The 16367-nt window shown below is 48.2% G+C and overlaps 2 protein-coding genes across 2 annotated transcripts; one reads left to right on the forward strand and one right to left on the reverse strand.

Moving 5' to 3' along the window:
• Nucleotides 1-211: 211 nt before the first annotated feature.
• On the forward strand, nucleotides 212-4161 carry LOC128854369 (placenta-expressed transcript 1 protein-like). The gene is made up of 4 exons (XM_054087044.1): nucleotides 212-434; nucleotides 1658-1862; nucleotides 2547-2605; nucleotides 3199-4161. The coding sequence occupies exons 1-4, from the start codon at nucleotides 272-274 to the stop codon at nucleotides 3309-3311; spliced, it is 540 nt and encodes a 179-aa protein (XP_053943019.1). The 5' UTR covers nucleotides 212-271; the 3' UTR covers nucleotides 3312-4161.
• A 6410-nt stretch (nucleotides 4162-10571) lies between these two features.
• On the reverse strand, nucleotides 10572-14308 carry PTS (6-pyruvoyltetrahydropterin synthase). The gene is made up of 6 exons (XM_054087045.1): nucleotides 14201-14308; nucleotides 13410-13489; nucleotides 13118-13140; nucleotides 12077-12133; nucleotides 11544-11614; nucleotides 10572-11081 (listed from the first exon to the last, which is right to left on the reverse strand). Exons 1-6 carry the CDS (start codon nucleotides 14272-14274, stop codon nucleotides 10940-10942), a joined length of 447 nt encoding a protein of 148 aa, XP_053943020.1. The 5' UTR covers nucleotides 14275-14308; the 3' UTR covers nucleotides 10572-10939.
• Nucleotides 14309-16367: the final 2059 nt, after the last annotated feature.

Raw genomic sequence — 16367 nt, forward strand, 5'->3', positions numbered from 1 at the left:
TTTCCACCCTGTAGGTTCCTCGGTGCCATGCAAACCGGTCATTTTAATCCCTCTCACCCCTTTATTTTAATCAGTTTGCTCAGAAGCTAAGCAGGTTGAAAGACGTAATCTCTCAAAGCACAAGTGAAACCTCCCCTTTGGGGTGTGTCCATGCGAGCTGGATAGGGAGGAGGAAATATTTGCATTTATTGGAGTATAAATAGTCCGGGAGGTGTGAGGTGTTCTCAGTTCCCAGGTGAAGGTGCCTGAAGCAGAAACCTCAAAGTGGATCATGGCAACATTCCTCTTCTTAGTGCAACTCCTCTTCATCGGGACACTCACCACCTCAGCAAACGCAGAGACAGAAACATGTAATTGGCTCCTGAATACAACTGAAAGCAACTTCACTGTAAGCGTGACACCCGATGTATACAAGGCAAACACAACCTACCTAGGTAAGGCAGCTCTCTCTAGATCTCAAGAGTTTCCCCACTGCACAGAAAAGCATCTCCTCTGCCCCTAACCCTGCCTTTTTCTTGGGTCGTGTGGTGGTCTCAGATGTGTTTATAATTATAAAAGGTTCACATCTACAGAGTCAATCCCAAATTCTCTTTCTTTCCTTTCAAGGCTTTTTTCCTCCCTTAATCTTTTTGCCTAAACTTGCATAGGACTTGAATGCTCTTGAAAACAGAATTTAGAGACAAGTTGTTTTGTGGCTTTGCTCCTTTTCCTTTTGCCTGAGCATTTGCCTCTCTCAGTGGCAATGGATGTAGAGACAAAGGTGAAGAGGTTACTTTGATGCTGACAGGGATTCTATGTCAGTCATAGAAAGTGGCTTTTAATACTACAAAGGCTGTAGCCGCAGAGCAAATGGCAGCGTGACACTGTTTCCCAGACCTGACAAGTCTCCGTTTGCCACGAGGCTCAGCAAAACCCAAATGCTGAGAAAACAGTGGAGGAGAGACCGCGCGATCCCTTCCTGCAACGAGAAGGAAGTCTGCTGGTGTGAATTGGTGTCAATCTCGCCCACTGCAGCTGGTTCGGTTTTTTTTTAATGGAGAGGTGTTTTGTTCACTGCTGTTATTTCAGGTTTTGAGCACAGAATTCAAGTTTGATGCTGGCTACTGTCTCACATCAGCTCCTGCAGCTTCTTGGAGCTTTCATTTGAAACAGTGGTGACCCAAAGGGTGCCCAGGGCCACAGCACCCACCTGGGATGGGAAGCGCCGCTGGGCAGTGGCTTGTTCCTGGCAAGCAGATCTTCTTGCTTCATTTGCTCACTGTCCAACTTCTGCTTGCAACAAAAGTGTGATACCCGGAGCAAAGGCACGGCAAAGAAAGGGGAGGGTCTGGCTATGGACCGAAGGCAGGAACCGGCTGCCTGAAGGCTTGTCCCCTTTAGCCTCTTTTTGTCTGAGATCCAGAAGAGATTTACTCACAAGAAGCTCTGGTTTCGATTAAACATATGGTATCCACGAGGGGCAGCTAAGAGGGTTCTTCTTCCTGTGGTTGGGGGAGGACTGTAGTGCATCACCTCCTCTTTGCAGGCTTCTGGTGTGCTCGTGTCACATAGAGAGCACGGAGTGAAAAAATAATTCCTTGGCTGAAAACCCAGAAGGCCTGAAGATACTGTCTTACAGAACAGATAACTCACTTTGTCTAACTTGCTCTGTTTCCAGTTACAATAACTGACAACAAAAACCTCACCAACAATGTGACCAAATATCTGCTGCAAGCCTTATCCCCGCAAAACGCCTCCCTGGGAAAATGGCATGTGGAAGAGAGCGAAAACTGCAGTTCTATCAACACAATAGTACTAAGCGGCACTGAGAATAAAGCAAACTGGACATCTCCAGAAAGTAACATAACTTCTGTGCAAATCAGGTAAGACTATAACCCACCTTTTAAGTATCCAGTTGGGACAGTGCTTCTCTGTCTAAGCTTTTGGCAATACCCAGAATCAAGAACTCGCCTCTAGAGCAGTGGTTGAAACAAACCTTTTAAGCCTTCTCCAGATCTGCTCTTGAACAAGGAAACCTTTTCTGCCATAGCCACATCTAGAGGTCACTTCACAGACAGCCTTGTAGTTTAAAGGCTTGCTCACATGAGTAGGGATGTAGATTAGTTCTTTGGAAATTAATGGGTTGAACACCCCCCTCGTTTCCATTAACACTAATGGAGTTGTATCAGCAGGGAAATATTTGTCAAAGGAAACCGCAGCCATTAGCCTGATTGGCCTTATCTGTGGGGAGGAAGAACACAAGAGCTCACAGCAATAGTGATTCTAATTACAAGGAACAGATGGTCACCGTAAATTGCCACCCTGTTACAAGGCATTCCTCTCCGCCCAGAGAAGGGCAGTAAAGCAGCCAAAGCGTAATGAAGAAACACGTTTCAGTTAAAAAAACCCAGTGCAATCTGGCTGGAGGGCAATATAAGTGAGCTGAGGATGGCTTCATAGCTCCTGCGTCTTCATCTACTTTTAATGTTCCCTTTACATCCCTACATGGGTCTACATGAGACACTCAGCTTCCCTGCTCTGAATTGTTTTGTCTCTCTCCTCCACAGGGCATACATTCGCCTAAAAGATAATTCCACTCAGCTCTCGACTGTGACTCTGCGCAAAGGTAAATAAGCTGCAGCTGGGCAGCACGGTGAACGGCACACCAAGCAAGGGCTTCACTTCTGCTCTGGGGTTTTGGGAGAGGGGAAAAGTGGGCTTAGTTGTACCTCCAGCTGAGGAACATTTAATCTCTCTAATAGTCAGGAGACAAGGCAAAGACACTAGCAAGGCAAAAACTAGCTAGAGGTTTTTCAGGTTAAAAAATTAAACTTAAAACCTTTCCAAGCTTCCTTTTCACTTCAAGGGACATGAAACAGCTACGAATGAGAGGACAGGCTTATTTATTTCTGTGGGTATTGCCACATGCTTCATCCTCCCATTCCGTCACGCAGATAGGAAGTGGAAACTGTGGCTTTGCCATCACAGATAATGTCTCTGGTGTTCCAGAGAATCCCCTTCCACCCAGGAGCCCCAAGTCTACACTGCTGATGTTCTGTTGGTGTCAGTGGAGATGTCCAGACATCCCACTCCCCTGCCATGCGTTTAACCCCTCATTCCTGAGAAATCGGTTAAAAGCATTCTCTTGGAGTAGGTCCGTAGCTCAGCCAGTCCTCCGAATTTCTAATCAACCCTCCTGGGGGTTTCCTTCCGTTTCAGAAACAGGAACACCAACCACCCCCAACTCCGTCTCCATGGTTCAGAGCAGCTCCTTCTTTATAGCCGTCATTCAGCTGCCGCTGGTCCTCATCACAAGCAAACTCCTCTCCTAGAAGGCAGGAAGAGAGGATGACCCGGCTGTGCTGCTCCTTCCCTCCGTACGAACGGGAGCGCAGGCAGCTGATCAACTCAGGAAAGCTATTCACTTCTTCTGTGTATTAGGATGATAACTGCACTTGTACATTAAATTATAATGGTCTATTTGGCCACAGAGCTGATCCTCCCCGTACTCCCCTCACCCAGAGCCAGCAATCTCAGCACGATGAAATGTTTTGTAGCAAGTCAGAGATCACTGTTCAAGCTTTTCAGCTCAAAAAGCATCACAAGGTCCAGAGCAGACCCCATCTAACAAAGCAACACTGCAGGAATTAACTCTGTCCTCAACACCTGGGGTTCTGTGAAGCACAAAAAAGCATGAAAATGCTGGAGAGAGAAAAGGCCCTCTTCTCACCAGGGTACCAGGATCTGCTGAGAAGCTCAGGAAGAGGTCTGCTTTTGGCCATGCAGCATGGGACCTGCCCTCAACGTGTGCATACGTACGTCTGCCTGCGTGTGGATGTGCCTTCTGGCACAGCTCATCCCAGTACATCCACTAAAACTGAGGGAAGCAGAACAGAGACTGGGAGGGGAAATTATGGGTTTGAGATTCACATGCCTCAGCCAGTTTAAAACCTCCAGTGCGAGTACAGAGATGATAACTGCACCCATCACCCCTCCAGCTGCAGAGGAGAGCCCCTCACTGGGCAGACTGGAGATCCTGCTGGCAGGGATCCTCCGTAAAGGCCCAGGCTTGAGAATTTACGCTCCAAGTTGTTATTCAGGCCAGCATCCCTGAAATCTTATTATTTCGGTGGATGCCTTCTAAAGTTTCTCTGGTTTTCTTCTGGCTTTCTGGAATGGCAGGGCGGGTATTTTTTATTCCCATCGTTTTAATCAACAGCTGATTTTGCTGTAGGGCAAGATTGTACGGGCCACTGAACGTCTTGATTTTATTGTTATTGTTTGAATTTTTATATGAACAATGTTTATTTAGGAATTGTCAAACTTCTGGAAAGTAATTTTTTCTAAACTAATCTAAATAAATTAAGGAACAAAAGTTGGCTCTTGCACTGAACGTTGCTTCCTTGTGGCAAGGGGATTGAAATATTTGGCTTTGATGAAATGATGAGCACGTGAAGACACAAATAAAGGTGAGGTCTGTGCACTACAATCCTGCATGAGGTGAGCCAGGAGGCTTTTTGGAGGACAAAAGACACACTTGCCCTACTAATCCTTGCGCTGTTTCCTCTTCAGAAGAGAATCCCCAGTGATAACAGTAATTCGGTGGCCACAGAATAGAGATATGGCTTCAATCTCACCTTTAGAGCCCAGAGTTTGTGACTTCCCTACAAATAGCCCTTACTTCTGTTGAATAAATTCTAACTACCAAGCAAATCCAGGCAACAGCTGTGGGCAGCTCTCTTTCAAGGAGGGAGAAGCAGGCAGGGGCAATTTTGCCTGCACCTCTCCCCAGATCCAGCGCAAGGTGACGCGACAGCAGTCTGTGCCTCTTGGCTCCAGGGATCCTCTCCTCCCCTTGAGTCGTGCCTTCCTCCCTGCAAGGCTGGGTCAGCTTTAAAGGGGGAGGACCTTACTCAACTCTGTTGCCTGTTCACTTTTACCTACCTCAAAAAGCCACAGACTGCATGAAAGAAAATATATTCCTCCTCTTCATACCATTAGGCTTCTCAATGCAAGTGGGAACTTTCCCTTCCCTCATACTAATTTCCTCATGGGTTGCAGAGCAGTTTCTCTGTAAACTCAAGTCCCAAGCACAATTTCACAGATAGATTTTTAACCAGGTAGTGCCTGGAATGAGTGACTAATGGAATGCTTCTGCAGAAGTCAGTAGAAATAAATTTTTAGGGCCCAGTGATTAAAATTGGCATCTGTTTCAAGACAGGGTGATTAGCAGATTATCTGAGTATGCTCTATCTTCTCTACTGCACTGCACAACACTCAATAAAACCCTAATTAGGGCTGTGAACTACTGTTCAATTTTAATCTCACTGTTGATACATCTATCTCGTAAGATTACAGCTCTTTGCCTTGGATAGTACACATGAATTTCCTTTTAAATATCCTTGTGGCAACTCCCATTTACCATATTAGCTGTGAGCACAGAGCATTCAGAGTAACGCAGCTCACCTCCAGAGGAGTGAACTCCCGCTGGCTTTATCCCATTGAACAGCCTCGTAGTGGCATTCTCATTAACTTTTACACCATTCAGCAGCAAATACTGACATTTCCTTTTTCATTCCAGTCTAATTTCCCTGGCAAAACTTATTTCACAGACATAACCAAGAAGGGTACTGCACTGTACCAGGGAATTTGAACCCAACATAGGGAAATAATCACTGAATCATGGGATGGTTTGGCCTGGAAGGGACTTCAAAGCCCACCCAGTTCCAATCCATGGGCAGGGACACCTCCCACTGGATCAGGGGCTCCAAGTTCCATCCAACCTGGCCTGGAACACCTCCAGGGATGGGGCAGCTACCACCGCTCTGGGCAACCTGGGCCAGGGCCTCCCCACCCTCACCCTTCCTAATTTCTCATTCTAGGAGCAACCCAGCCATCAGGATTAAATGCTATTTTCTTCATTTAGACAGTTCCCAAACCCACTGCTGCACAACACAATTTTAGCCTGGAGTCTCTCGTTGGCTGCATCCATCCCTTTCTGGTGGAAATATGGCATTTACTCTCCCACCAGCCCATAGGGAGGGACATGGACAACAGGAAAGTCAGGCGATTCCTCCAAATCCGCAGCAGGATTGTTCAGTTCTCTGCCACATCCACGGATATTTCTATATCACTTTTAGAGCAGTTATTTCCAAACCAGTGATTCAGCCGTGCCTGATTAAACAGATCTCACCCCTGGTACAATAAAAGCCTGCCTTCCCTCCCATTCTAATGACTCTGTTGTACTTAAAAGATACCTACACCCACACCAATAAAAAGAATATTGCAGTGGGCAAAGCACACGAACATCTGAAAATGCCCAGCCCGTGACCTTCCATAAAACAGCTCCCGCCGTACATATGTGGAATTATTACATCATCCTTCCCCCAGACCCTGGCCTTGCTGAGCACACAGGACAAGAAATGCTCATTCACAGAATCACTGAATTGTTTGGGTTGGAAAAGACCTTTAAGATCATCGAGTCCAGCCCTTAATCCAGCACTGTCAAGTCCACCACTAAACCATGTGCCTAAGCACGGCATCCCCAAAGCCCCATCCAACCTGGCCTTGAACCCCTCCAGGGATGTGGCATTCTCAACTTCTCTGGGCACCCCGGGCCAGGAACATCCCACCCTCACAGGAAAACATTTCTTCCTAAGATCTCATCTCAATCTCCCCTTCCAGTTTAAAACCGCTCTCTCTCCTCCTATCTCTGCACTCCCCGACCAAGAGCTGCATGAGGAGAGGGCTGTGCCTGAGGGTCCCTGGGCTTCCCCCACCCCTGACCTGTGTCTTTGCAGACACCCACTCAGGCGAAGCCCCTGGGAAACAGGGAACATGCAGTGAGCAGCTAGGAAAACGCAAGTCAGCCCTCCAGCTCTGTGTGGGGAACTCTGGGCAGGGACAGGGATGCGCCCTCTCGTCCCGCAGCCCTGTTTGCAGTGACCTTCCCAGGCTTTGTGCAGAATAAAGGCAGGGGCTCCCTATTGCTTCACTCAACCTCTCCTCATCTCCAAGGCACCACCAGCCTCGGGTACTGACACAGGCAGAGGTCCTGCGAGTGCTCCCGCAGCCCTCAGCGCCTCCCAAGCACGTGCATGGACACAGCAAAGCCACGTAACAGAGAATCTTCAATTCAGGATCGTGAGCTGCCGCCAGCTGTCTGAACTTGGAAGAGACGCTCCTGGTCTGGGCTCCATGTCCCACATGCAACCCTTCATCAGAAACGATGCCTGCATTATTTATTAACTCAGCCATTGTTGGGAACACAATGAGCTATAAATAACAGCTCAGGGAGAGGCACAGTCACACTCAGAGTGGCAGAACTCGGCTCGCTCCTAGAGGCTGTTTTTCGCTTTGTTGATCCTTTTGTAATAGTGCTCCTTTTGCCCTGCGCTGTTTCCTAATTTCAGACACCATGGGAAAAGATCAATTCCCACTCCCCACACAGCAAAAGCTGAGGCTGAACCCACAGCCCTCTCTTCCCCGGGCACTGTGCTTCAGGCACAGAAAGAGAACAAGAATTTTTCTCCTTGCAGTGATGCACAATCAGAAAAAACTCCCCGGAAACAATTAATAAGAAAAAAGAGCTGCTGCTAATCAGCTTTCCTTTCAAACTGGGCGACCTCAAACTTTGCTCCCAGTTGGCAGAACCAATCAATCACGTTAGCTGAAGCACAACGTGAGCAAAAGAGCAGCTCAAGCAGCCAACGTGGCCAGCAAAAGCTCCCCATTCACACCGTCCCTGCCCTGGCACTGCTCCTCCTGTACATAACCAGGTGATTAATCTTTCCATGTGGCAGGAATGCAGAACTGGGTCTTCCCCCTCAGTCCCTTTTAAGCAAAACACAGCACGGTTCTGTTCTTGGGGTGATTATGCCGCTATTTACATTTACGTGCACTAAAGCTGGAACTCCTGCTCCCACAGTAGCTCTCCTGGGATCAGCTTTGACTGTTTAACTGACCCCACCGTAATCTCAACGGTTCTGCAAACAATTTTTTCACTCAGTAACTAAGTTACAGCACAGAGGTGCTTAATGTTTAATCAAATGAGTTAATTCTCTCCTTATACAAATCTCTCATCCTAAACTGTGCATTTGGAGGCTGAGACTTCCCTACACGGAGCTCACACTTATCTGCAGAGATCAAGACCCCTCTAGGTGGGAGAAGGGACAGAATACACTGAGATTTCTCCCGATGTAGACAATGACAATTCCAGTTCCGATATTGCTGACCTCCCTCACTGAAGCTACTACCCCAACTACCCATTAATTTCCACCTCCCCAGATCTGCTGTCTTTTAAAGTAGAGAGATCAGAATAAGGGATACAAATGCATCTCCAACACCCAATACCGTAGTAAATATAAATGCTCGAGCTACCGTGGGACTCCATCAGATCTATGTTGCACTGCAGTAAAACATGAGCAATTTGGGCTAGTTCTTTTCTGGCCCAGCACCCGACTTCGTGCCGATAACAGCAATGTGCTGCGCAATACCCATATAACCATTTCTTTGCTTGCTTTTTGTAAACAATTCAACAGCTAAATTACTGCTTTGATAAAGACAGCACGTTACTGCTGGTAATCCATGACAGCACATTACTGTTGGTCTCCACGACTCACTAAAGACACCAAACACCTTGTGAATCAGCAGCTATCATCCAGTATCATTTACACCGCTTTAGCAAACCAGAATGACGTCCCACACTGGGCAACTACAGACCAGCAGGAGCATTTAGATAAGCTGCAAAGCTTCCCTGGCCAGAGGCCACACTGAAAAAAAGCTAATTAGATCCACATCTAGGAGGAAAGAAAAAGAGGGAGGAGGAGCTGCAGCATCTCAACAGTGTGTTCTCTTCATCTGATGCGCCTGTGTGACACTAGAGTGAACCTTCAGCCCTTTATTCACCAAAGCACTACTTTTAAGAGCGGGGAAAAAAAAAAAACCCAACGCTGAGGCTTCCGTGGGAGAGGCTGTGCTGTGCCAAAGATAGAAGGTTGGAATATCCCTCATCTCCATCTTTGTTTTACTATTCCCCTTTAGGAACTCATACAGAAAGTTTGAGCAAAGATGGATCAAAGCAGAGAAAGCACAGAAATGCCCTCATAAAAAGCAGTTTAAAGTAAGTTCAAAAGAAAGAAAAGTATTTTTTCAGAACTGTAGAAACTACTTTCTACCAGAACTGGTCACTGCAGGAGGGTACTTTACCCTCAGCCTGGATCAGAGCGCAGCCAAGGGGAACTCTTAGGCAAGCTTCATTAAACCTTTCTAAACAGTGCTGTTTGCTACCATTATTCAGATGCATAATTTCATCGTAAGGTGAGGGAATTATTACCCTACATATCACTTTTGTAATTATATGCATTAACTTATTCTTCATGGCTATACCTAACTACTCTTCAGGACGTTGCTCAAGTGATGATCATGCACAGCACTGTCACTTCTGCCTTTAGGCAGACAGGCGGATCTCAGGGCTCTTAACCACAGGAGCTGTACAGCTACTACTCCCTAACTGGTTTTACACACATTCCTCTCCCAGCACTTTCACACTATGCCTACAATTTTGGGAGTCTTCAGAATAATTTGATTAGTGTTCATTTAAACTCATCTCACAGCTTCATCCTTTTGTGACAACCTCTGCTGAACAGTGTTCCATCTCTGAATCCACAAGCGACAGCAGGAACCTGCAGCTCTGATCGCTGACGCATACTAAGCGCTTCTGTCTACAAGGCATTCCCGACACGGGACTGATGATGGAAATACCAACTAACCACTGATTATTGCAGCAGGAACAGGAGCCAGCTGCTTTCTCCAGAAAGATGAGAAAGTTGAAATCCTGTTCCTATGGAACTCATTAAAACTCCACTAAGGAAAACACACTTAAAATCATAGAACGGCTTGGGTTGGAAAGGACCTTAAGGATCATCCAGTTCCACTTGATGTGGCTGCTTGTGCCAAAAAGCTTTTTGGGGGGTTCACTCATGTGTATGGACTCAAAAGTACCGCCAAGTCCTCCCTCACCACTTCAGCTGTCCATGATCAGAGGCAGAATGGAAAGTCTCCCTTCGCAGGGATGACTTCTCAGCATGGTGAGGATTGTGTCTCTATACTTGCCCTGAGCTGACACAGAACTGCAGGCTACCCAAGAAGTGAGTACCTGCACTACAGTGAGCAAAATCAGCCAGGATCTTCCAAAACAAAGAGCATTCTCTCAGCAAAACTTCACAAGAGCAGCATCTTTGGGACACCACCTGGATATCACAGGGTTTATTCTCACCTATGTGGACTTTCACCCACTCTGACACCACCGGGACTGCGATGTTCCAGCTCTGCAGCATCCTCAATTTCCCATGCTGATTCTCTGTAACATACCGTTCTCTCTAGCTCTGTAGTTTGAACCCGGAATTGCTTGGCAAACAACTATATTGCTCGCTATACCCGTTCCTTATAGAGAGAAAGGCCTGCGAGCCACAGGAAGGAATGAGCCTGTAGCACAGGGAGGGAGAAAAGAAACAAGAGAATCATGTAGTTGCCATTCTCTAGAACATTTCTCGATTTGATCAAGAAGCAAAACATCACCAAAGCCCAGGTATTATAATTCATAAATTAATCCAATGTTTAATTTGAGAAAAATCAAAGCCTCTTGCGACTGGCCGGGACTCAGGGTTTGCCAGGCCACCTCCCCTCTAGAAATCTGTTTTATTTAACATAACACAACTTCACATCAGCTCAATGGTTTGGGTTTGCACAACAGGAATGTCTTGAGAAAAAAGCAGACAAACCAACAAATTCTGAGACCCCAAATGGCTCAATTGCTGCAAGAACCCTTGTGAAACATCTGTGTTTGCCCTTACATAATACACAACCAATGTCCAGGTGTAGGAAACAGCGAGCAGGGTTGAATTAATCCACCAATCTGATTATGCAGCACAGTTTCTGACTAATTCACCTGCATCTCATTTCACTTCTCAGAGATTGTTTCTTCTCCTTTATAAACAACAATGTTCTGGTCCGTTTCATACACTTTGACTTTATAAAGAATTCCTGTGGGCAGCAGCTTCTTGAGGTTTTCCCAGATGAATACTGCAACATTCTCTGTGGTGCTACGAGTGAAAGACGAGCAGATTCAGAACCAGCATTGATATTTGAGGCTGTGCCCAGAATGGGCCAGGGTGGGGATGCTAAAGGGCACGGGGAACCGTGTGGGCACCTTTCAGATGATGACACCCTGAACGTAAGTGGGGCTTGAACCGTTGGGGTAAACACGCATGAAACGACATCTAATTAACAGGTCGTATCTGTCTCTCAGAGCTGTCCACAGAGCAGGCTGTGGCAAGTGTGGGTCTCAAAGGGCAGCTTGGGTGTGAGCGAGTGATGCCTCCCTGGGTCTGTGGGCCCGCAGGCTGCACGGCTGCAGGGCCAGAGGCAGGCAGGGCTTCCAGCCCCGGACCCGCATGGGCCTGCGTGTGACATGCACAGCGGTCACGGCTGCTCTTTCACACGCAGCACGAAGCGTTGGAGACCGTTCCTTGACCCTGCAGCCACAAGGAGGCCCAATCACCCACCTCACAACATCCGCGAAATATGGCACGTCCTTATCCAGGTTTTTGTGGTCAAGTGGTTCCATGATTGCCTCCTGCAGAAAGAAAACAGTGACAATCTTGTACCAGTTGCTCAGTGTAGTTGGGGTTCAAGTTACCATGAAAACAGGACTGAAGCAAGGCAACAGCATGTAAAGATGGGATAAGAGCCCTATATAGAATCAGAGAACGGTTGGGGTTGGAAAGGACCTTAAAGCCCAAGCAGTTCCAAACCCCTGCCATAGGCAGGGACACCTCCCACTGGATCCAGCTGCTCAAAGCCTCATCCAACCTGGCCTTGAACACCTCCAGGGATGGGTCCACTTGTTAACCTCCTAAACAGAGACATGGCACTGCCTCACATCACAGTCCTAAAGCATTTTAGTCTTAAATTATTCCTTAATTTCTTCTTTATTTCATACAATCATCAACTCACCACGTCTCCACCTTAGTACTAGACAAATTGCTAAGCCCTAATCAAGTCTCCCAGGGGATGTGTAGGAAACCAGTGCCATTACCTGCATATATTCTTTCAGGTCTGTCAGGTTTATGACCATTCCTGAGACTGGGTCAATCTGCAGGGAAAACAAAAGCGAGATTAGTAGCCTAGCTACACGACCTTATTACCAAGGCTGCCATGAGCCTGTACAAATCAGGCTGTGAATGTCTGTGTGCTCAGGACATCTGAGCCACAAGAAAAATATCTTTCCACCTTCGCACACTACTCCTAGGATGTTCCCAAAGAGTAGACAGACCATACAAACAACTCTGGGGGTCCAAAGCTGACACCAGGGAGGGAAAACTCACTGAAACAGCCAGACTTCAAGCAGCAATCTGGCATGACTGTTAGCAGGAAACAGGCATTGAACTGCTGGGTTGAACAGCCAGGGAGAAAACAGAGACCAGCCTGAGCTGAGGGCATCTTCCCATCTGGAGAAGGCACAGGTCCAGGGACAAAATCAGGTTGTACAGTTCACAGGATATTTGGGGAATGTAGAAGGAAGAGGCTTTAAAATTTTAGTTTCCGATCTGAATAGAAACAGCCTTTTCCTTTGAACTGGAAATCTGCAAAGAGTTGCTTGGAAAACAGCAAAACCAAAATGTTATCTAACAACTCTGTGGAACACACAGAGCAATGACAGGATGGAGGATAAAAACAATTGCAAAAGCAGAATTTCCTTTTATATTTGTAGTAAAATACCTTGAAAGAGCAGAGGGCATCAGTTACTGAAAGGGCAAAGCCTCCCTGTGGTTCAGCACTCACCCAGCGGTGCCCCATGGATCTGATCAGAGCCCACACATTCTCAGTGCGGCTCTGACAACCAAAGTTTTGTGCCCAGAGGAAGATTACAAACCTTAGACTAAATCACAGTCACCTGCAAAGCCTTGTAAGAGGCAAGGTGAATAGTACAGTGATCATGGGAAACCCCCAATAGTGATGTGTACAGAATTTCCACAAACACCCTGGGAAACCAGCAATTGAGCTAGAGCTATGGAAAACTGGGATTCACCTACCCTGCCACCCTAAGGGATGGAAATAAAATGTGGACCATACTCACCTCTCCTTGCACAGTGACTATAACTGAAAAGAAGAAAACATCAGGTCACGATGACACCATGAATCTAACAACAAAGCACACTGCTGACTGTGACAGACAACCCATCCCTCACAAATCCATAAGGACTGGTGCGGGCTTCCCAGCGTTTAAAATTAGGACTTTACAAATGAGCATCTGCTCCATAAAGACTCGGAGTCAACCAGCAGTCATTCTCCAAGGTCTGATGGCCAGAGACCACCATTATTCCTGGAGCAGAGAGGAGATACTCCTCAAGTACTGACCCCCTCCTTACCTTTATAGTTGTGTCCGTGGCCATTTGGATTATTGCATTTCCCAAACACTTTCAGGTTTTCTTCATCGCTCAGTGCTTTACTGTGACAAACAACAGACAAGGCATTTCGGACCCTTTACAGATTTCTATGGCTTCACTTCAACTGCAGTTTCTTCTCCTATTCACCCCCAAACTTAACCCAGCAGCTTTTTCTACTCAGGAGACACAAACAGAACCTGAGGAGCATTTGGCCCATGAAATGCGTTGTCGATAATGGGGTTCTTTGTGGCTATGATTTTGTATTTATATATTGAGGTTTAGTAAAAACTACTTAACACCACTGCTGTATAAGAACTACAATAGAATATGGAAAAATCACTTGGGCTTCGAGGAGGAAGCACCTGGCTGTGCCGGGAAGGAAAGGGTTGGAAAGGGGAATGGGAAGCACTGGAGGCTATGCTGGGGAGGAAAGGGGTTGGAAGGGGGAATGGGAGGCACTTGTGGCTGTGCTGGGGAGGAGAAGGATTGGAAAGGGGAATGGGAAGCACTGGAGAGGGGTTGGAAGGGGGAATGGGAGGCACTGAGGAAAGGGGTTGGAAAGGGGAATGGGAGGCACTTGTGGCTGTGCTGGAGAGGAGAGGGATTGGAAAGGGGAATGGGAAGCACTGGGGGCTGTGCCGGGGAGGAAAGGGGTTGGAAAGGGGAATGGGAAGCAGTGGAGGCTGTGCCGGGGAGGAGAGGGGTTGGAAGGGGGAATGGGAGGCACTGGGGGCTGTGTCGGGGGAAGGGGCCGCAGGAGTGCCCGCCCTCACCTGTGCAGGCGGTGACAGGCGCTGAAGCTGACGCAGCGCGAGAGCCGCGCCCGCCGGGAACAGCGCGGCGCCATCGGGGGCGGAGACAGAAGGGGCGGGGGCAGAGGGGCGGGGGCAGAGGGGGCGGAGACAGAAGGGGCGGGGGCAGAGAGGGCGGGGCAGAGGGGGCGGGGCAGAGGGGCGGGGGCAGCCCCTACGCCGCCCCTGCCTGTGTGTCGCAGCCCCAGGAGGGTCACGGGCCCCTCCCCGGGGGTTACAGCCTCTGCGCTGTCCCCTCCTCATGTGTCACAGCCCCTTTCCCATGTGTCACAGACCTACAGGGGTCACAGTCCCCTCCTCGCCCTCTTCCCCGTGTGTCACAGCCTCCACGCTGCCCCCTCCTCATGTGTCACAGCCCTAGAGGCGTCACTGCTGCCCCCTTCCCATGTGTCACAGCCCTAGAGGGGTCACAGCCCCCAGGCTGTCCCCTTCCCCATGTGTCACAAGCCTAGAGGGGTCACAGCCCCCAGGCTGCCCCCTCCCCAGCACCTGCCCCATTCCCCAGGACACAGGGTTCAGCTCTTCAAGGTTCTCCCCTCGGAGCACTATTCCAGGGGCCCCTTTTCTCCCCTTTCCCTTGCTTTCACCTTGACCCGCAAGCAGCCAAAACGCCCGCTTTGTCCCTTGCCACAGCTCGGCTGCTCGTCCTTGTCCCCGACTCGCTTCTCCTGCACGCATTCTGCACTCTTGAATGAGCCAGTGATGCGCTGGGTGTGCTTGGACCCGTATGGGCTTTGAGGTCTCTTTCCAAACCAAACCATCCCATGATTCTATGATTCCGGCTGCAGAGATAATGTTAGCAATGATTTGGGCCACGAGCCAGCGTCTGGGCTTCCTTGTTTCCTTGTGTTTTGACAATTGCAAGAAGCGTGTTTATAAACGCATCAGATTAAGTGTGCACAGCAGTCCTTCCCTGCATCAGTCACAGGATGGTGCTGTTGATTCCTTTTCTAATCTGGCAAACTAATTTGGACTCTGAGATGGTTATGAACCTGACAACCTTGAAGGAGTGCGCTGTGGTAATGACATTCATGGAGTTCAAGCAGAGGAATCCATAAAGTATGGTGATTTTCAGAAAGCTTTGGGAGATGGGGTGGAACCTGCACTCCTCAGTGCTGCAAAAAGAGTTTAAATTGAGATAACTGCATCAGTATATTCCCTTAATGCTCAGAAATTCTTGGTGCCCTGGGGATCTGCTGGTTTGTCAAAGTGGGAAGACTTCCCTGCCGTCATTAAACACTTCCTTAGCATCCTTCATCCTGGGAAAGTGGACTCGCTGTTCCCTGTCCCTGTGGGTGCAAGCTGGAGGAGGACCATTCCCCGGCCTGCCATGGCCAGTTCCAGGCAGGAAGGGCTGGAGCAGCAGCAAAGGGAGCCATCTGGTGGCTTTGGGAGATCAGCTTTGCAATCAGCCTCTCCTTCTGCCTTCTCACCGTGCAATCCTTATTTCTCTCCCTCGGCTATTTCCCAAGACCTGTAGCGAAGGTGAAGAAGAGGTCAGAGAGGAGGTGGGTTGTTTGGGTAGAGCGCTGGTTTAGTACTGTTCTCTCTGCGCTGGCCTGCACAACATCAGGATTTACAAAAATAGAAGCAAAGCAAGTTTGCTAATAGGAAGCAAGGGTTCTCCTTCAAACTCTAGGGCACAAGAGCTAATTTTTTGCCCAAGGAAGTGTTTCAAAACATTCTCCAGACTTCTCACAATGAAGCAATATTCCTTAAGCCAGGAGGGAATCCATTCCCCTGGAAGCATTTACCTTTCACAGTGTCCTTAAAGGCAGAGCCTGCAAGTGTATTGCTATAGAGGGCTTCCCTCCACACACCTACGCACCTGCGCCTCAGAGATCAAGAACTGTAGGAGCCCGGATGAGAAAAAAAGCATAGGAGAAGGTGTTTGAGTTTGATCTGCTCAGCTCAAGGCCGCAGCAGAGTTCTACATGTTTCCTACTGGCTTAATTAGGAGGAGGGCTGGGAATGTCAGCTGTTGGAGCTGGACCCTGCTATGCTGTTTAAGCAGGAGCTTGGTGGAAAAGTCTCATGTGTGTCTACAAGATCATGTAACATAACCCGGTGTGTGTCAGGGTTGCAGCTGCTGCTTCTGTGGCATAGCACTGAGTTGGTCAAGGTTCTG

Source organism: Cuculus canorus, chromosome 23, assembly GCF_017976375.1.
Source record: "Cuculus canorus isolate bCucCan1 chromosome 23, bCucCan1.pri, whole genome shotgun sequence".
NCBI classification, from domain to species: domain Eukaryota; kingdom Metazoa; phylum Chordata; class Aves; order Cuculiformes; family Cuculidae; genus Cuculus; species Cuculus canorus.